The sequence below is a fragment of the Salvelinus sp. IW2-2015 genome, linkage group LG33 (assembly GCF_002910315.2).
Source record: "Salvelinus sp. IW2-2015 linkage group LG33, ASM291031v2, whole genome shotgun sequence".
Taxonomy (NCBI): Eukaryota; Metazoa; Chordata; class Actinopteri; order Salmoniformes; family Salmonidae; genus Salvelinus; species Salvelinus sp. IW2-2015.
Genome location: NC_036872.1, coordinates 34,901,697 through 34,923,042, shown reverse-complemented (window position 1 = coordinate 34,923,042; position 21,346 = coordinate 34,901,697). Strand labels below are relative to the sequence as shown.

At 42.4% G+C, this 21,346-nt stretch overlaps 2 protein-coding genes across 3 annotated transcripts in view; one reads left to right on the top strand and one right to left on the bottom strand.

Moving 5' to 3' along the window:
• LOC111958041 (neural proliferation differentiation and control protein 1) overlaps positions 1-11,589 on the top strand; it is a 44,368-nt gene extending 32,779 nt beyond the window's left edge. Inside the window, exons 3-9 of one of the 2 annotated variants that reach the window (XM_023979219.2) lie at positions 4,203-4,298; positions 4,497-4,721; positions 7,009-7,096; positions 7,292-7,376; positions 7,681-7,760; positions 8,152-8,251; positions 8,512-11,589. In XM_023979219.2, the coding sequence (XP_023834987.1) occupies positions 4,203-4,298; positions 4,497-4,721; positions 7,009-7,096; positions 7,292-7,376; positions 7,681-7,760; positions 8,152-8,251; positions 8,512-8,583 (746 nt within the window). In that variant the 3' untranslated portion in view covers positions 8,584-11,589. The remainder of the gene's footprint in view (positions 1-4,202; positions 4,299-4,496; positions 4,722-7,008; positions 7,097-7,291; positions 7,377-7,680; positions 7,761-8,151; positions 8,252-8,511) is intronic. The other variant, XM_023979220.2, reaches the window with a different exon arrangement.
• A 1,381-nt stretch (positions 11,590-12,970) lies between these two features.
• Positions 12,971-14,125, bottom strand: LOC111957584 (alpha-(1,3)-fucosyltransferase 7-like). The gene has a single exon (XM_023978440.1). It carries the CDS (start codon positions 14,009-14,011, stop codon positions 12,971-12,973), a length of 1,041 nt encoding a protein of 346 aa, XP_023834208.1. The 5' UTR covers positions 14,012-14,125.
• Positions 14,126-21,346: the final 7,221 nt, after the last annotated feature.

The window sequence follows — 21,346 nt, the reverse complement described above, 5'->3', positions numbered from 1 at the left end:
ACCTCATTTCGGGCAATGAGCACATAGCCTGTCTTCTCTTGAGAGCCCCATGTCTGCCTACGGCGCCTTTTTCAATAGCAAGCTATGCCCTCACTGAGTCGTGCTACTAGTCAAAGCTTTCCTTAAGTTTGGGTCACTCACAAGTGCCGTCAGTACTCTGCCGCTGATGCTACTCTCTTTTAGGGGCCAAAAATAGCATGTCTAGGTCTTGCTCTCAGTTTTATTTGTTAATTTCTTCTCCAATGCTGTCAACTAATTATCTTTTGTTTCTCAGTCATTTAGGTTGGGTCTGAATTTGCTTGTTGTCCTGGGGCTCTGTTGACGTGTTTGTGTTTGTGAACAGAGCCCCTAGGCACCAGCTTGCTTAGGGACTCTTCCTCCAGGCTTCATCTCTCTGCTAGGGATTGGCGTTGCCTTATGGAAGCGTTCTGGAATCGCTTCCTTTTAAGGTTGTTTAAGAAATTACGCTCTTTTCTGGATTTTGCCATAATTATGAGGATCGCCTAATCTCTCATGCATGCCATTATTTGGTGTTCTACTTGTACACGCGAGGATAATTTTTTCAGAATTCTGCATGCAGAGTCTTCAATTGGTGTTTGTCCCATTTGTGAAAATCTTGGTTGTGAGCGCACCCCAGACCCTCACAACCATAAAGGGCAATGCCGCTTGATGACTGATTCAAAGTATTTTTAGCCAGATCCTAAATTGTATGTTGAAATTATGTTCCTTTTGATGGCCATAGAATGTCCCCCTTCTTGCCTTGTCTCCTCAGATCGTTCCCACAGCTTATGTGGAAAAAGGTTACCTTGGCGCTATGTTTAGGCCGCAGGTATATGTATAGTTTTTGTGACAATTCGCTTACGCGCAACCATGTCTAGATGGACTGTGGTTTCCTCGGCGACCTGGCCTTTTCTGATACCAATTATTCTTGCGTTCTTACCTGAGAATTTAACTTTCCAGGGCCCAGTCTGACAGAATCTGTGCAGAAGATCTGCGGTGCTGCTGTTAGGCCCTCCTTGGTTGAGTGACCAGAAGCACCAGATCACAGCACAGCTATAGACATTGACTTCAGAGAATCTAGTAGCTTAGCAGCCGGGATCTCTCCTCCCTCTCTCTCTCTCTCTCTCTCTCTCTCTCTCTCTCTCTCTCTGTATCTCTCTCTTTTCCATCCTCTCTATCTCTGTACTTCTCTCTGCTCTCTTTTCTCACTCACTCTCTCTACAGTATTTTTCTCTTCCTCTCTCTGTTTCTTTCTCCCTCTCTCATTATCTCTATCTCTCTCTCCCCCCCAATCTCCCTCCCGCCCTCTGTACCCTTCACCCACACGCTCAGAGCAGCACTGCATGACAGAGAGGATGACCCATCCACCTACGTACTGCACCACAATTATTCACCCACTCTCACCAATACCCACACACTTTCTCACATACACACTGCACCGCTCTCCCTCACACACTCACTCACTCTCTGATTCAGCCAGCATTACAGTATCACTGGCTTACTCAGTCTAAAATACGCAGGCACACACACTACAGAACCACACACTACAGAACCACACACTGCACCATGCATCAGTCAGAACTGTCTGTTTCCTTGGCACACAGAGCCTCATAACTTTATGATGGATCACACACCAATCCAATGTAAACATGCAGTGTGTTCTCTCCGCCAGCACAAAGATCTTTGATGCTTGTACTAGGCTACAGTTTGTTTGCGCAAGGCTTTTGTACTTGATGAGCGATTTGTCGATTTCACTTGTTGTTTTTAGGTGTTTTTTCACACTTGCCACATGGGAGCAGCATGGAGAAGTTCCTTCTGTCTGGCATTCCTCCCTGTCCTGAGTACCAGTATGTGGTATATGGATGGAGTCACAGAGATACATACATTACATTTATATACATTATGAAATATTATTGTTTGAGCCCTGAATGCTGATTTTTCTGACAGCTCCAACTTGGAGTCCACCTGTGGTAAATACAATTGATTGGACATGATTTGGAAAGGCACAGACCTGTCTATGGCCTCCATCATTCGTAAATGGAAGAAGTTTGGAACCACCAAGACTCTTCCTAGAGCTAGCCGTCTGGTCAAACTGAGCAATCAGGGAGAAAGGCCTTGGTCAGGGAGGTGACCAAGAACCTGACGGTCACTCTGACAGAGCTCCAGAGTTCCTCTGTGGAGATGGGAGAACCTTCCAGAAGGACAACCATCTATGCAGCGCTCCACCTATCTGGCCTTTATGGTAGCGTGACCAGACGAAAGCCACTCCTCAGTAAAAGGCACATGACAGCCCACTTGGAGTTTGCCAAAAGGCACCTAAAGGACACTCAGACCATGAGAAACAAGAATCTCTGGTCTGATGACACCAAGATTGAATTCTTTGGCCCGTACTTGAACCCTATCGAACATCTCCAATCCAAAGTTAAATCTAGAATTGGCTTCCTATTCCGCAACAAAGCATCCTTCACTTATGCTGCCAAACATACCCTTGTAAAACTGACCATCCTACCAATCCTCGACTTCGGTGATGTCATTTACAAAATAGCCTCCAAAACCCTACTCAATAAATTGGATGCAGTCTATCACAGTGCCATCCGTTTTGTCACAAACCCCATATACTTACCCACCACTGCGACCTGTACACTCTCGTTGGCTGGCCCTCGCTTCATACTCGTCGCCAAACCCACTGGCTCCAGGGGTTGGAGACCCTGCAAGACCCTGCTTGGTAAAGTCCCCTTATCTCAGCTCGCTTGGTCACCATAGCAGCACCTACCTGTAGCACGCGCTCCAGCAGGTATATCTCTCTGTCACCCCCAAAACCAATTCTTCCTTTGGCCGCCTCTCCTTCCAGTTCTTCTGCTGCCAATGACTCTGGAAACGAACTACAAAATCTCTGAAAACTGAAACACTTATCTCCCTCACTAGCTTAAGCACCAGCTGTCAGAGCAGCTCATAGATTACTGCACCTGTACATAGCCCATCTATAATTTAGCCCAAAACAACTACCTCTTACCTACTGTATCTATTATTTATTTTGCTCCTTTGCACCCCATTATTCTATCTCTACTTTACACTTTCTTCCACTGCAAACCAACCATTCCAGTTTTTTTTTACTTGCTATATTGTATTTACTTTCCCACCATGCCTTTTTATATTTTATTTATATATATATTTTATATATTTTGTTTGCCTTCACCTCCCTTATCTCACCTCACTTGCTCACATTGTATATAGACTTATTTTTCACTGTATTATTGACTGTATGTTTGTTTTACTCCATGTGTAACTATGTGTTGTTGTATGTGTCGAACTGCTTTGCTTTATCTTGGCCAGGTCGCAATTGTAAATGAGAACGTGTTCTCAATTTGCCTACCTGGTTAAATAAAGGTTAAATAAATAAAATAAATAAAACATCTCTGGGGAGACCTGAAAATAGCTGTGCAGTGACGCTCCCCATCCAACCTGACAAAGCTTGAGAGGATCTGCAGAGAATAATTAGAGAAACTCCCCAAATACAGGTGTGCCAAGCTTGTAGTGTCATACCCAAGAAGACTCAATGATGTAATCGCTGCCAAAGGTGCTTCAACAAAGTACTGAGTAAAGGGTCTGAATACTTATGTAAATGTGATATTTCCATTTTTCAAAAGTTTCTAAAAACCTGTTTTTGCTTTTTCATTATGGGGTATTGTGTGTAGATTGATGAGGGGGGGGGGACTATTTAATCAATTTTAGAATAGGGCTGGAACGTAACAAAATGTGGAAAAAGTCAAGGGGTCTGAATACTTTCCGAATCCACTGTATAGGATGAATAGACGCTGGATCTATACAGTACAGTGGCTATGACTGTATTTCATAGTGTTTCATTCTGTATGGATATCAGTAGTTGATTAGGTGTAGCCTATGTGGTCAGCATCTGATGACTGATTTGTTGTGGACAAACAGTCCCCATAGGCACTCTGTATGGTGTAGTATGAGGTCATCATTGGTAATTGTAGATCTGAGTCAAACCTGGAATCATTGGGATGGTTGAGGATGATTCATTATCTCTCTCCTCCTCTCTTCTCCCATCCTCTCCTCTCCTTCACTCACATGGAAAATGTGAAATTCCATTAGAAATGCACAAATCATTAGAAATGCTGCCTCATCGTTGTGTAATCATTAAAACCCAATGACCAACATTTTCCGTCTCCTTTTTGATGCAGGCAAAGTGACCACTTTCCCTGAAGTGGACGAAGAGATAGACTTCCTGTCCACCATCATCAGCCAACAGGAGACTGAATCAGGTTTCAAACATCCAGGTGAGAGGACAAACCTTTGGCCTGTCGCAAAGGGTGCCACTTCAGAAGCTTTGATTGACTAAGATTTTACTAATTGCATATAGTATTAACATAATGTGACCAGTAATACCATACCATTTGCTAAGTTAGTAGTAGATGTCCTTTTGCTTTGTTATCAATTACCATTTAATTATATTTAATTTTTGTATCTCCTCCTAGCTTCTTCCTTTCAGGATGTTCCTAAAGTCAAGGAAGAGGAGGATGACAGATCAATGATCCTCACCCAACGGCCTACCACAGAGCAGCCTACGACACACGGCGCCACTACAGCCTCTCCACCCACCTCTATCACTACAGCCAACACCACCACTACCAGCCACACCCCAGCAGTACGCAGCGGGCCCCATATCATCCCTTACCCCTCCAACAGCCGAGTGTTTATCAGTATGTAACCTTAATCCTTGTTAATGATTTTCAGTCCCAGTTGACCCATTTTTTGAATAAGAGAACCATGATTCCCTGATCTGTGTTGAGAATTAATTTCTCCGCACCCTGCTGCTCTTGTGAATGCTGCTCTGACTGTCACTGCTCTTGTGAATGCTGCTCTGACTGTCACTGCTCTTGTGAATGCTGCTCTGACTGGTCACTGCTCTTGTGATGCTGCTCTGACTGTCACTGCTCTTGTGAATGCTGCTCTGACTGTCACTTGCTCTTGTGAATGCTGCTCTGGACTGTCACTGCTCTTGTGAATGCTGCTCTGACTGTCACTGCTTCTTGTGAATGCTGCTCTGACTGTCACTGCTCTTGTGAATGCTGCTCTGACTGTCACTGCTTCTTGTGAATGCTGCTTCGACTGTCACTGCTCTTGTGAATGCTGCTCTGACTGTCATGCTCTTGTGAATGCTGCTCTGACTGTCACTGCTCTTGTGAATGCTGCTCTGACTGTCACTGCTCTTGTGAATGCTGCTCTGACTGTCACTGCTCTTGCCTATTAATATTGACAATTTGCAGATGGACTCTCCTGTTCTCCCTTCTCGTACATGGGTGAATCTTAATTGTATTTCCTTGTTTCATCACATTCTCCCTCCTCGTCTCCCTCTCAAAGCACGTTGAAGTAAAAGATCGGAGGTTCCAAGGAGAAAGGATGCGAGGAATCAAGGAAATAATCTCAGAAAAAAAAGAAACGTCCTCTCACTGTCAACTGCGTTTATTTTCAGCAAACTTAATATATGTAAATATTTGCACCAGATTTGCCAGTTCTTGCTGTGAGATATTACCCCACTCTTCCACCAAGGCACCTGCAAGTTCCCAGACATTTCTGGGGGGAATGGCCCTAGCCCTCACCCTCCGATCCAACAGGTCCCAGACGTGCTCAATGGGATTGAGATCTGGGCTCTTCACTGGCCATGGCAGAACACTGACGATTCCTGTCTTACAGGAAATCACGCACAGAACGAGCAGTATGGCTGGTGGCATTGTCATGCTGGAGGGTCATGTCAGGATGAGCCTGCAGGAAGGGTACCACATGAGGGAGGAGGATGTCTTCCCTGTAACGCACAGCGTTGAGATTGCCTGCAATGACAACAAGCTCAGTCCGATGACGCTGTGACACACCGCCCCAGACCATGACAGGCCCTCAGCCTCCAAATCGATCCCGCTCCAGAGTACAGGCCTCGGTGTAACTCTCATTCCTTCGACTATAAACGCTAATCCGACCATCACCCCTGGTGAGACAAAATCGCAACTCGTCAGTGAAGAGCACTTCTTGCCAGTCCTGTCTGGGCCAGCGACGGTGGGTTTGTTGCCGGTGATGTCTGGTGAGGACCTGCCTTACAACAGGCCTACAAGCCCTCAGTCCAGCCTCTCTCAGCCTATTGCAGACAATCTGAGCACCGATGGAGGGATTGTTCGTTCCTGGTGTAACTCGTGCAGTTGTTGTTGCCAACCTGTACCTGTTCCGCAGGTGTGATGTTGGAATGTACCGATCCTTTGCAGGTGTTGTTACACGTGGTCTGCCACTGCGAGGATGATCATCTGTCCGTCCTGTCTCACTGTGGCGCTGTCTTAGGCGTCTCACAGTACGGACATTGCAATTTATTGCCCTGGCCACGTCTGCAGTCCTCATGCCTCCTTGCAGCATGCCTAAGGCACATTCCCACAGATGAGCAGGGACCCTGGGCATCTTTCTTTTGGTGTTTTTCAGAGTTAGTAGAAAGGCCTCTTTAGTGTCCTAAGTTTTCATAACTGTGACCTTAATTGCCTACCGTCTGTAAGCTGTTAGTGTCTTAACGACCGTTCCACAGGTGCATGTTCATTAATTCTTAATGGTTCATTGAACAAGCATGGGAAACAGTTTTTAAACCTTTTACAATGAAGATCTGTGAAGTTATTTGGATTTTTACGAATTATCTTTGAAAGACAGGGTCCTGAAAAAGGGGCGTTTCTTTTTTGCTGAGTTTACAATTGAGATGCACCCCACAAACAGCCACTGCTTTACTCTGTCTCCCCACCTGACCTGTTCCTGGTGTTGTGGATAACATGTCTTCCTCTGTCTCCCCACCTGACCTGTTCCTGGTGTTGTGGATAACATGTCTTCCTCTGTCTCCCCACCTGACCTGTTCCTGGTGTTGTGGATAACATGTCTTCCTCTGTCTCCCCACCTGACCTGTTCCTGGTGTTCTGGATAACATGTCTTCCTCTGCCAGATGTTTCTATCCTCTTCTCCTGACAGCCTTTCTCTATCTCTTCACAGTCATGACCAGTGTGTTTTTGGTTGTGGGATCTGTTGCCTTGCTCTTGGCTGGTGTCTGTTGGATCAGGTAAAACTCTACATCTGTTTTGCAATGATTTAGCTGATTCCAGCTATGTGGAAGAATGGTCTGCGATAACTGTGATATGTGGTTGTTGTTCCCTACTTAACTTAGTTAAATGTACTGACTCATTTTAATAATTGTCATGTAGTTTAATAATGTAGTTATGGGAAACTAACCCTGATGTCCCCCATCTTATCCCAGGTTGCAGAGAGGTGTACGACTGGCTCAGAAGGTCGACTACCCAGCTTATGGGGGGATGGGGCCCCATTCCTATGACAACGATGTGGTAAGTACAGCAGAACACATAATCACAAAGTCATGGTTACAACAGATTATATTCATGTCAGTGTTTTTTTTTGTTTCATGTTATTTTATACATTTCATTAATTGCCATCTGTTTATTTTATCTCCTTTATTTTATTGTTTTACTGTAAAACACATTTTTATTTTCAATAAATCTAAAGTTTGATTTGATAACATACTAATCACATGGGAACAAAGACATCTTCTGTACAATAAATGTTATACTGAAACGGCGTCTGGTTGAGAGCCATGTCATCTCGGGCCCTCCCTCTGTGTCCTGCCTGCAGCTTGGGGATAGGAGGCTGGCTCAGAGTGCTCAGATGTACCACTACCAACACCAGAAACAGCAGATGCTCTGCCTGGAGAAGTGAGTCATACCCCCCATGGCCTTCTGTCTGTCTGTCCAGCTGGCCTTCTGTCTGTCTTTTAACCGGACATATCTGTCTGCCCTCTGACCCTGTCTGTCTAAAAATGTTACTATCTGTCCATTTCTTGCTTCCCGATTCTCCTTCAACTCCTTTCAAAGCTAATTGGTGGAGGTCCAAGGTCCAGTGTTTTTTAAGAGGATTTGAGGGGGTTTGGAGGAAGTGAACTAAATGTTTCCAGGCACTGCCCTTGTCTCCCTCCTCTTCCCTCCCTTCTCCTTCCCTGTCCTCCTGTCAGTCTGTATCGGTGTTCTCCTCTGTGAATGGTGGGTTGGGATGTTATGTGATGTGTTTGGATACCTCCATGACTCAGTGTTTTTCCTTTTTCTCCAGACACAGGGATGAACCCAAGGTGCCTGACTCCGGGGCCACGTCAGATGAGGAGAATGAGGATGGGGATTTCACGGTATACGAGTGCCCTGGACTGGCCCCGGTAAGAGACAGACATACCTGATGCACATACAGTGTACTGCACAGCCATGCAGTACAATAGCAGACATGGAGAGGCAGCGATAGCTGATATCCAATATATATTTACCTTAAATACTGTACATTTAGTTTACATACATTTGTACTTACAATAGGCTACGGATACACACATTTTATTGTTTTAGCTGTGTAATAACTTCTCTCTCCTTTCTCTCGCCCTCTCTTTTTCTATCTTTCTTTCTCGTTCTCTCTTTTGCTCTCTAGACGGGAGAGATGGAGGTAAAGAATCCTTTGTTTGATGACTCCACCCTTTACCTTCAGCGGAGCCACAAGTAACCCTGACAACTCTGGACATTCTGATATACACCTATAAAACATATCATCCTACATGTACAGGAAGATCAAATCATACTCACTCCCTTGCACACCTACAAACACCCATCAGGTTTCTCTGTCTGACCTTTTGACCTGTCCCACATGATACACTACATACACTGCAGGGCTGGTGAGGAGGAGGACTGTATGAACATTATATCTGAATGACGTGAATCTCCTCTTGAAACAGACTGATATCTGGGACCAATGACGTCTCACACTCTCAGAAAACCTACATGATCTTTAAGCTTTCCGTCTGGCCTATCATAACCATGCCTTGTTTTGTTGTATGTTAACTCTATCTCTTGTGGATTTGATTCTGTAATATCCTCTGTTTTTTTCTGTCAAACATGTGCACAACCAACTAACTGACTGAGAGATTAGCGTGTATAATGATGGATAAGATTCTCCACGTTCTGCAAGATTCTATACCTGAACTTTTCCAACAACAAATTATTGTTTTCGTGTTCTGTTGCAAAATGTTATGCTACGGTGTGCACTAATGAATACTACCCTGCTTCATACGACAGACACCGACAGAAAGGTTCAGGAAGGGAGCAGAGAAGAACTACAGTGAAAAAATAAATGTGTTCTGGGTCTGTTGGTGTATGATTTATTACATTACACAATCTGTGGAGACTAACTTTGATACTTGCATCATACTTTTGAATGTTACCCAGACCATGACTTACAGTGAAATATACAGGCCAATGTCCAAACCACAAACCTTTAATAATAGTGAACAGGGAGATTGTGTTGGAGGCACACACTTTGTGCAGAATGTGAAATTGAATAACCAATCCAGATACAAGTTTCCTAAATCATAGACTGCAGTATGACCCAGACTCCTGGACTGAAAAGCATGGATAATCTCAGTTGAAAATTCAGTTGAGGAATAGGCTTAATCTGGGTCTGGGAACTGGTCCTATAAATCATTCTGGAACTGCAGATGTTAGGCCGTATGCCTTTGAAACAGATGGAGCATAGTGGGAATATGCCAATTTATCAAGCTGTCAATAGTAATCATTGGCAGACTAAATATCTGTGTCACAAATAACACCCTATTCCCTACAGAGTGCCCTACTTTTGCCAGCGCCTTATCGGCCCTGGTCGAAAGTAGTGCACTACAGTATGTGGAGAATATGGTGCCACTAATGACGCCTTCTGAAGACCTGGATCAACTCATCTTTGACTTTCTTCATTACCAAAAAGTGTTGTTGTTTTTTTACATACAAACGTGATTTTAATATGTTTCATAAATGTACACATGCAGTATGTATGGTAAACCTTTACGCTTTGTTATGTAGCCATTATATTCTCAGTATCAATGGTCCCTCTATGCATGACTTGATGATGCTGTGCTCTGCTGAAAAAGGGATACAATTCAATATGCATTTATGATCCTTACAAGTTTCTTGTGTAAACTTGCTTATGATGATATTTAAATAACTTGAATGATTTCAAAGGAATTTGGAACTTCTTTACAGAACTCTGAAACAGAGCAACCCCATTATGTACATACATATACACAGTGCTTGACGTGGGCAGGAGCTCGCCGGAGTACCGGCACCTCAAATGTTCAACTGCTTGAGCTCTTGTTCCTCTTATATAGAATATTAGCTCAAAAGTATTGTGGAGCTCCTGCATCTAAATATAAACAGTACCGGCACCCAGAATCAGTACTGGAACCTATTTCAGTCCAAGTCAAGCACTGAATATACCGTATCAAACAAACACATGGCTTGTCCCATGATTTGTGATGTTATTTATGTAAATAGCCACTGATGTGTACTGTACAGAGAGATGGCAACCTGGCTCTAATGATGTATTTGTACACATTATTATTCTATATTTCTGATTGCAAACAAACCTTTTTTTTCTTTAGCCTAGTGTGCTTCCAAAATGGCACCCTATTCTGTATATAGGGCTTTTGACGAAATCCCTATAGTTTTTGGTCAAATGTAGTGCACTATATAGGGAATAGGGTGCCATTTTGGATGAACACTAGAGTCTGTTCAGAAGTTGCCTATTACGGTTATCTCTCAGGAAAGCGTGTTATTAGCTCTTTGATTTACTTAGGACAACTCCACACAAAAACTATATTTAGTTATTTGTAGCATTAGTCCATTGTTGATATAGTCCCAAAATATTTTACATTTCAGCAATCAATTTTCAAAATGCATAAATACAGCTGGTGTGATGCATCAAGCATGATATGATGCTGTGTTTTGGATCATGATGCAAAATGCATCCTACTGGCTATATTTCTGTATTTTGAAAGTTGTATAACTTCATTGCTGACATACAAAACATTTTGGGACTTTATCAACCGTGCACTAATGAAAAAAATTAGTTTTGTGGTGGAATTTTAATTGAACTGTTCCCCTAACTGTTCCCCTAACTCTCTGCCTCCCCTCTCTCTGAAGAACAGTGAAGTGGTCAGACACACACAGTAATGGGATGCTCTTTGGGTGCAGATGATTTGATTAGCCTTTTTTCAAAAACAATGTATGTGAGACAGAAAGAGTATTGGACTCGTAGAATGAACCCATTCATTGATGTAGGCCTAGATTACTGGTAAAGATGAACATCAAACTTAAACCTTCTTTGGCTGTTATCATATAGTTACCATATAGTTACCATATACCTACATCAATATTGTACTCTAGGGTTCCAAAATGCAAATAACAGTCCAGATATTCCCAGGTTTTCTAGAAATTTTAGTTTGATGGATTGAAAGTTGCTCTTTGTTTTCTCTCATGAATGTGGCTGGTTATAAATCTCTGGGACTCCCCTTTTATACAGTAAAACCACCCTCTCTAAATAACGACACACCAGATGAATTAACACACCAACCCTGAGAGATGACCGACCTCTTTTACTACTACTGGAATTGCTGGACATGATGCATGTAGACATTTCAGAGATGAACATGTAAAATAAATATTTATATTATCTTCACTGCAACATGGTCTGCTGTGCTGTTTTCTTAAATGATATGATAGACAATCTTGTTGCAAGCTGATCAACTGTCTTGGATCTCATGAGAGAGAAGCAAAAATATATGTTAATACCCAATCTAGCCTTTAAAACAAGTAATGAGGTAAAAAGCATATTGTTATTGTTTCAAGTTTATTCCGTTTTTAGGTAATCACGACCTCTGGTGGCCAGAGCTGTTATTGCATGTTGATCTGTTATTGGTGGATTGTCCCCTGAATCCATAGACATTGAGATGATAAAGCAACATCCCCCAGTATCTATACCAGAAATGTTTTTTTGCATCCGAAATGGCAACCTATTCCCTATAAAATGCACTATGTAGGGAATAGGGCACCACCTTGGTGTGTAATCTGCATTGACACTAGAAATTAAATCATATGCATCACAATTAGTCGTAAAGTTACATTAGGATACAGAGGAGTACGGTTGAATTGAGTGACATACAGAACTTTCAATGCACAGTAATTTCTCTGAGATGGGTTGTTTAGATTTAGTATTTGTACAGGGATTTTGTTTTTGTAGGTTTGTGGTCGACCCAGAAACACTTGGAGGAGAGAGATCCAGGCAGAAATTACTGAGAGCGGTCTCAACTGGTGTGACCTGGAAAAACTTGCCCCGAACCGAGTGAGATGGAGGACATTCATCAACTGCCTATGAAGGGTATGAACTGTACAGTAGAGTATTATGAGTAGCCAAATACTGAGAGAGAAAAAATAATTGAAAGCTTACCCTCAATATTACTGCTGGGAAAGACATTTCCTTGTTCCATTTAAATAGCATTATGAGCCAGCCTACATGGTTGTGTAATGGTTTTATTTGTGGCAATTCTTGGGCTTGTAAAGGCTGGAATGTAGTCAATGGGACCTTACATGTGATTGGACACTGTGGGTACACCTTCATACTTCCTCTTCCTTTTTTAACTGAAGTTGTCATTTTTCTGTGGTGTTTCTGCATTGGGGACCAAAATGCAATGTTGTAATGTCATCAGGCTGTTATGGATGTTAAAGTCACACACAATCACAACAATGCAGAAATTAATGTATTTCAATGTTTTACCTGTGACATTTTGTGTGTGAACGAACTGGCCCTGTTGTAAGTAGAGCCCAGCACAGGTTATTGAACATGTCTTTTCACTGTTGTTTTTTTATTTCTTAACTTATCTATTGTTCACCTATTACCTATTTTTTACTTTAAAATTGCACTGTTGGTTAGGGCCTGTAAGTAAGCATATCACTTTAAGGTCTACACCTGTTATATTCGGCGCACGTGACAAATTCACTTTGATTTGATTTGAATTAGGCTAAAACAAAGATACCAAATAACTTGCAGTAAAAGCAGCTTTTGCCTGTTATTTATTGGCCCATCCATCCAGATCATAGTACACCTTTTTAGCTGGCAGTCTGTGATAGTTGATACAGATATTACAGAGCCTCTCTCTCCAGTCTGTGTATGTCTTGATTTCATGGGTCTGACGCCACTTGAAGTAAGCCTCATAGCGCCCTCTGTCTGTGGCCAGCTGCTGTAGGAAGGCAGCCAGCCCCTCTGTGCTATTGAAGTCACTGACATGGATGAACGAGCCTGAGGGCACCAAGGCCTCATAGTTAGACCGAGAGGGCCCCAGAACCACGGGTACTTTCCCTGCTTGGTAGGCATTCCTCCACAGCTTCTCAGTGATGTAGTCTATGGCCACTGAATTCTCAAAGGCCAGGTAGAAGTTACAGCGGCCAATGGTGGGTATCAGACTATGTTCGGTCAATGGCCTCTTTAGCCAGTGGCCATACACCTCTATAGGAATGTACTTCCTTAGGCTCTGGTAGACTTGACTCCTGGCATGGTCAGGGCTGTAGTTGCTGACCACCCAGCTGGCCAGGCAAGCCCCTTTCTTAGGGATCACATAGCTGCTACTGTTGCTGTTTGGTGGAACAAGAACTTCCACCGTCTTCCCATAGGGCATTGGTACGTCAGCGTCCGCTCGGTAGCTCATGGTCCAGTTGAACAGTCCTTTGTACTGGGTCAGGTTGCCGTTGTTCACCGGAGGCTCCAGGGAGAGCCAGAGCCAGCGCTGGGAGGCCGGCCGTGGGAGATGGAGAGGCAGGGCGGAGCGACCCGTCCTCAGCTCATGGTGGTGGAAGACCACCACGTCTGCCTGAGGGTACAGGGAGGTGTTGTCACTGAGGAGGCAGCCTGGGATACTGTACTCATTGCCGCAAACGTCTCCCTCCAGGCTGTAGGGGCGGCTGAAGGGCCAGTGCCACAGCAGAATGGTGAGGTTCCTGAGTTGGTGTTGATGAGTGGTCCCTATCTCAGCCTGCAGCCTCTTGTGGAGCAAGTACAAGGAGATGCTGAAGATCATAATGCCGGAGAGGAACAGGGGCATGGAGGCAGCCATCTCTGACTCAGGGGATGACAGGCAAGCAACACACTGACTGGTACAATTGCGGCGTACTTTAGATTAGTCCACGATCACACAATCTCCTTGGGATTTTTACTGTAGTAGTGTGTATTTCCTCCCTGGTAAGACAAATATAAATTAGCTTCCAATCAGGGGTGTAGTGGAGGGTACACACAAATAAACACAGTTTACCCACCTTTTGTGGAAAAATGAATTGAAAAGCGTGACTTTTTTCACCGTGACCGGTGATCAGAGTTTACTCACCTACTTGTTTTACCACTACATCACTGTATAATGCAGAAGATTTAAGGCCTGATCAAAAAGCTTAGGAAATGCATACCTTTCCTAAGTCTGAATCAGGCCCTTAAAGAGAAATACAATAATAATACAATAATAGTTGGATGAAGCTCAACGAATTTCTTATGAATGCAGACATGGAAAAGATTATCTAGTGAATGAAAACGCTTTTAGAGGACTGCACCAGATTTACATTAATCAGTTCTTCCTTTCATCGCTTCCTCCTTTCATCACTTCCTCCTTTCATCACAACCTCCTTTCATCACTTTCTCCTTTCTTCCCTTCCGATATTGACACTCCTATTTGCAACATCTTCAATTTAAGCCTCAAAAGGTGTGCCCTCAGACTTGGAGGGAAGCAAAGTCACTCCGCTACCTAAGAATAGTAAAGCCCCCTTCACTGGCTCAAATAGCCGACCAATTAGCCTGTTACCAACCCTTAGTAAACATTTGAAAACAGTTGTGTTTGACCAGATACAATGCTATTTTACCGTAAACAAATTGACAACAAATTTTCAGCATGCTGATAGAGAAGTACATTCAACAAACACAGCACTTACACAAATGACTGATGATTGGCTGAGAGAAATTGATGATACAAATATTGTGGGGGCTGTTTTGTTATACTTCAGTGCGGCGTTTGACATTATTGATCATAGTCTGCTGCTGGCAAAACATATGTGTTATGGCTTTACACCCCCTGCTATATTGTGGATAAAGAGTTACCTGTCTAACAGAACACAGAAGGTGTTATTTAATGGAAGCCTCGCCAAGATAATCCAGGTAGAATCAGGAATTCCTCAAGGCAGCTGTCAAGGCCCTTACCTTTTTTCAATCTTTACTAATGAATTGCCACTGGCTTTGAGGAAAGACAGCGTGTCTATGTATGCGGATGACTCCACTATACATGTCAGCTACTACAGCGACTGAAATGACTGCAACATGTAACAAAGAGTTGCAGTTAGTTTCAGAGTGGGTGGCAAGGAATAAGTTAGCCCTAAATATTTCTAAAACTAAAAGCATTGTATTTGGGACAAATCATTAACTAAACCCTAAACCTCAACTAAATCGTGTAATAAATCATGTGGAAATTGAGCAAGTTGAGGTGACTAAACTGCTTGGAGTTACCCTGGATTGTAAACTGTCATGGTCAAAACATATTGATACAACAATAGCTAAGATGGGGAGAAGTATGTCCATGATAAGGCGCTGCTCTACCTTCTTGACAGCACTGTCAACAAGGCAGGTCCTACAGGCCCTAGTTTTGTCGCACCTGGACTACTGTTCAGTCGTGTGGTCAGGTGCCACGAAAAAGGACTTAGGAAAATGTCAATTGGTTCAGAACAGGGCAGCACGGCTGGCCCTTGGATGTACACAGAGATCTAATATTAATAATATGCATGTCAATCTCTCTGGCTCAAAGTGGAGGAGAGATTGACTTCATCACTACTTGTATTTATGAGAGGTATTGACATGTTGAATGCACCAAGCTGTCTGTTTGAACAACTAGCACACAGCTCGGACACCCATGCATACCCCACGAGACATGCCACAAGAGGTCTCTTCACAGTCCCCAAGTCCAGAACAGACTATGGAAGGTGCACAGTACTAAATAGAGCCATGACTACATGGAACTCTATTCCACATCAAGTAACTGACGCAAGCAGTAAAATTAGATTGAAAAAAAACAGATAAAAACACCTTATGGAACAGCGGGGACTGTGACCCAACACAAACATAGGCACAGACACATGCATACACACACACATGATAGCATACGCACTATACACACACGTACACATGGATTTTGTACTGTATATACAGTTAAAGTCGGAAGTTTACATACACCTTAGCCAAATATAAACTCAGTTTAACACAAGTCCTGACATTTAATCCTAGTAAAAATTCCCTGTCTTAGGTCAGTTAGGATCACCACTTTATTTTAAGAATGTGAAATGTCAGAATAATAGTAGAGAAGGATTTCTTTCAGCTTTTATTTTTTTCATCACATTCCCAGTGGGTCAGAAGTTTACATACACTCAATTAGTATTTGGTATCATTGCCTTTAAATTGTTTAACTTGGGTCAAACGTTTTGGGTAGCATTCCACAATCTTCCCACAATAAATTAGGTGAATTTTGGCCCATTCCTCCTGACAGAGCTGAGTCAGGTTTGTAGGCCTTCTTGCTCGCACACACTTTTTCAGTTCAGCCCACACATTTTCTATTGAGGTCAGGGCGTTGTGATGGCCACTCCAATACCTTGACTTTGTTGTCCTTAAACCATTTTGCCACAACTTTGGAAGTATGCTTGGGGTCATTGTCCATTTGGAAGACCCATTTGCGACCAAGCTTTAACTTCCTGACTGATGTCTTGAGATGTTGCTTCAATACATCCACATAATTGTCCTTCCTCGTGATGCCATCTATTTTGTGAAGTGCACCAGTCTCTCCTGCAGCAAAGCACCCCCACAACATGATGCTGCCACCCCCATGCTTCACGTTTGGGATGGTGTTCTTCGGCTTGCAAGCATCCCCCTTTTTCCTCCAAACATAATGATGGTCATTATGGCCAAACAGTTCTATTTTTGTTTCATCAGACCAGAGGACATTTCTCCAAAAAGTACGATCTTTGTCCCCATGTCCAGTTGCAAACTGTAGTCTGGCTTTTTTATGGCAGTTTTGGAGCAGTAGCTTCTTCCTTGCTAAGCGGCCTTTCAGGTTATGTGAATATAGGACTCGTTTTACTGTGGATATAGATACTTTTGTACCTGTTACCTCCAGCATCTTCAGAAGGTCCTTTGCTGTTATTCTGGGATTGATTTGCACTTTGAGACACCAAAGTACATTCATCTCTAGGAGACATAACGCGTCTCCTTCCTGAGCGGTATGACGGCTGCGTGGTGCCATGGTGTTTATACTTGCGTATTATTGTTTGTACAGATGAACGTGGTACCTTCAGGCATTTGGAAATTGCTCCCAAGAATGAACCAGACTTGTGGAGGTCTTGGCTGATTTCTTTTGATTTTCCCATGATGTCAAGCAAAGAGGCACTGAGTTTGAAGGTAGGCCTTAAAATACATCCACAGGTACACCTCCAATTGACTCAAATGATGTCAATTGGCCTATCAGAAGCTTTTAAAGCCATGACATAATTTTCTGGAATTTCCCAAGCTGTTTAAAGGCACAGTCAATTTAGTGTATGTAAACTTCTGACCCACTGGAATTGTGATACAGTGAATTATAAGTGAAATAATCTGTCTGTAACTTGTGTCATGCACAAAGTAGAAGTCCTAACCGACTTGCCAAAACAATAGTTTGTTAACAAGAAATTTGTGGAGTGGTTGAAAAACGAGTTTTAATGACTCCAACATAAGTATATGCAAAGTTCCGACTTCAACTGTATGTGGTAGTGGTGGAGTAGGGGCCTGAGGGCACACAGTGTGTTGTGAAATCTGTCAATGTATTCTAATGTTTTTAAAATTGTATAAACTGCCTTATTTTGCTGGACCCCAGGAGGAGTAGTTCCTGCCAAGGCAGCAGCTAATGGGGATCCATAATAAATACAAATACTTCCTCCTTTCTTTACTTTTTTAAGATAAGCATCACATTAACCCTCACTATCACTGTAACAATCAAATCAAATACATGTAGTACTGCGTATGAAGGAAAACATTGAATGATTTGCTTGATTATTAGCCTTTCAGAAAATGGAATATATCTGTGGACTGATTCATTGATTCAATTAATTTGAAAATATCCATAGCCCATGTGCATAAAGGCAGGTTTTCTGCCGCTCTGGGTGGGAGCGTCTGCTAGATCCCTGGAATGTGATGTAAATGTTGAGGAGCTTCACTGCAGGTAGATTGTAGTTTTAAAATACTGTGAAAAAATTATATATATATACTGTATATGCACTACCGGTCAAAAGTTTTAGATCACCTACTCATTCAAGGGTTTTTCTTTATTTTGACTATTTTCTACATTGTAGAATAATAGTGAAGACATCAAAACTATTAAACAACACATGTAGAAACCAAAAAATTGTTAAACAAATCAAAATATATTTTATATTTAAGATTCTTCAAATAGACACAATTTGCCTCGGTGACAGTTTTGCACACTCTTGGCATTCTCACAACCAGCTTCATGAGGTAGTCACCTGGAATGCATTTCAATGAACAGCTGTGCCTTCTTAAAAGTTCATTTGTGGAATTTATTTTCTTCTTAATGCTTTTGAGCCAATCAGTTATGTTGTGACAAGGTAGGGGGGTATACAGAATATAGCCCTATTTGGTAAAATATCAAGTCCCTATTATGGCAATAACAGCTCAAATAAGCAAAGAGAAATGACAGTCCATCATTATTTTAAGACATGAAGGTCAGTCAATACTGAACATTTCAAGAACATTGAAAGTTTCTTCAAGTGCAGCCGCAAAAAAATCAAGCGCTATGATGAAACTGGCTCTCATGAGGACCGCCACAGGAACGGAAGACCCAGAGTTACCTCTGCTGCAGAGGATAAGTTCATTAGAGTTACCAGCCTCAGAAATTGCAGCCCAAATAAATGCTTCACGGAGTTCAAGTAACAGACACATCTCAACATCAACTGTTCAGAGGAGACTGCGTGATTTAGGCCTTCATGGTTTCTTCTGCAAAGAAACCACTACTAAAGGACACCAGTAAGAAGAAGAGACTTGCTTGGGTCAAGAAACACGACCAATGGACATTAGACCGGTGGAAATTTGTCCTTTGTTCTGGAGTCCAAATTGGCGATTTTTGGTTCCGACCGCCGTGTCTTTGTGAGACGCGGTGTGGGTGAACGGATGATCTCCGCATGTGTATTTAATAACACCGGAAAGCATGTAGGTGAGGTGAAGGTGTTATGGTGTGGGGGTGCTTTACTAGTGACACTGTCTGTAATTTATTTGGAATTCAAGGCACACTTAACCAGCATGGCTACCACAGCATTCTGCAGCGATACACCATCCCATCTGGTTTGGGCTTAGTGGGACTATCATTTGTTTTTCAACAGGACAATGACCCAATACACCTCGAGGCTGTGTACGGGCTATTTTACCAAGAATGATAGTGATGGAGTGCTGCATCAGATGACCTGGCCTCCACAATCCCCCTACCTCAACCAAATTGAGATGGTTTGGGATGAGTCGGGACCAGAGAGTGCAGGAAAGCAAATGTGGGAACTCCTACAAGACTTGGTAAGCACTCCAGGTGAAGCTGGTTGAGAGAATGCCAAGAGTGTGCAAAGCTGTCATCAAGGCAAATATAAAATCGATTTTGATTTGTTTAACACTTTTTTGGTTACTACATGATTCCATATGTGTTATTTCATAGTTTTGATGTCTTCACTATTATTCTACAATGTAGAAACTAGTAAAAATAAAGAAAACCCTTGAATGAGTAGATGTGTCCAAACTTTTGACTGATACTGTATATTTCCGCAAATTTGTAACATATAGTATGTTTTTCAAATTCGTAATATATTGTATGTTTTGCAATTTCATAACATATAATACAAATCATAATTCATAACATATCATACAAAATGAGTGATGGACATCCACAAGTTAATACATACTAAAGTGTTTTTTTCGTAGAGAATAATACAAAATGCTCTGAGACCAGGTTGAAACTCTACATGTCACAGAGATGACCTTTCTCATGACACCAGGGCTCAGGCAACCTACCAGTTAAGAGTGTTGGGCAAGTAACCGAAATGTTGCTGGTTCCAATCCCTGAACCGGCAAGGTGGGAAAATCTGCCATTCTGCCTTTGAGCAAGGCAGTTAACCCTCAACAACAACTGCTCCCTGGGCACTGATGATGTCGATTAAAGCAGCACTCCACACCTCTCCGCTTCAGAGACACATTTCGGTTGAATGCATTTAGTTGTACAACTTACTAGGTATTCCCTTTCCCAGTGGTACTCCCCTGGGTGAGGTCCGAGGAAGATGGCTCAGTGTTTTCTGTCTTTTGGAGATAAGACTCACTGAAACTGACTTCCTCCTCGAAGATGATTTAGGCAGTGGCACATATCAGTGGGTAGGAAATCCTGTCTTGGCCATTATTTTCACTCCTCTTTCACATCATCTCTCTGTTCTCTCACAACACGCACACATGCCACAACCACACCCCTGTAACTTTTTGACAGTCATATGGACACTATTATGAGGCTATAGGGCACTATTGTAGCTAGTCTAGAATGAGAATAAATGTAGCTATTTACATTGTAGCCACTTATAGATCCAATTCCTGGAACTTGTTTTACAGAGATATAGCTCATACGTTAGCCTATGCACCACCAAACAACTACTATAATGAAAGAATATTAGAATATTTGCATCCAAAAATGTTAATCTTTTAATCTTTGGATTGTAGCACAATGTCAGATTCAGTTGTTCTGGTTTTCTGGTTTCATCTGTTCTGCATTCATTTCATATGTTCAAACTTTCCTTTTTTGACGGAATTGGATTTTAGTTAGAACATTTTTCCCCAGTCGTAATCTGAGCCGTGTTCTCAGAAGAATGACTTCAGATGAGGGCATCAAGGGCGTGACTTTCAGATCACTAAACCACAATGTTTTCCTGTTATTGGTACATATGGAGAGTAAAGAGGTACCACAGTATAACCATAATATAATGGCGGAAGGTAGCCTAGCTGTTAAATGTTGTTGTTTTTCCTTTGCAAATATTCCTTTAAATGTTGTTTTTCCTTTCCAAATATTTCATAAAAATGTTTACTCATGGACTCACATGTCACGCTATGAGTGTGTGTATGTGTGTGCATGTGTGTGTGTGAGAGAGAGAGATTTTACAGAGATGTAGATGGACAGTCATGTATGCAGTGATTAAAATAAATAAATATATGGATCTGGAAAGTCCAAAATAAGATTCCTAGTCATGCATAATCACAGAATGAGCCATGCTGACAGTTAATTCCCTGTCCAGTGAGCCAGTATCTAGCTACTGTGGTCCTGGATCGCCATGGCCAGATGTTGCGTGCCTATTTGGGTAGATTT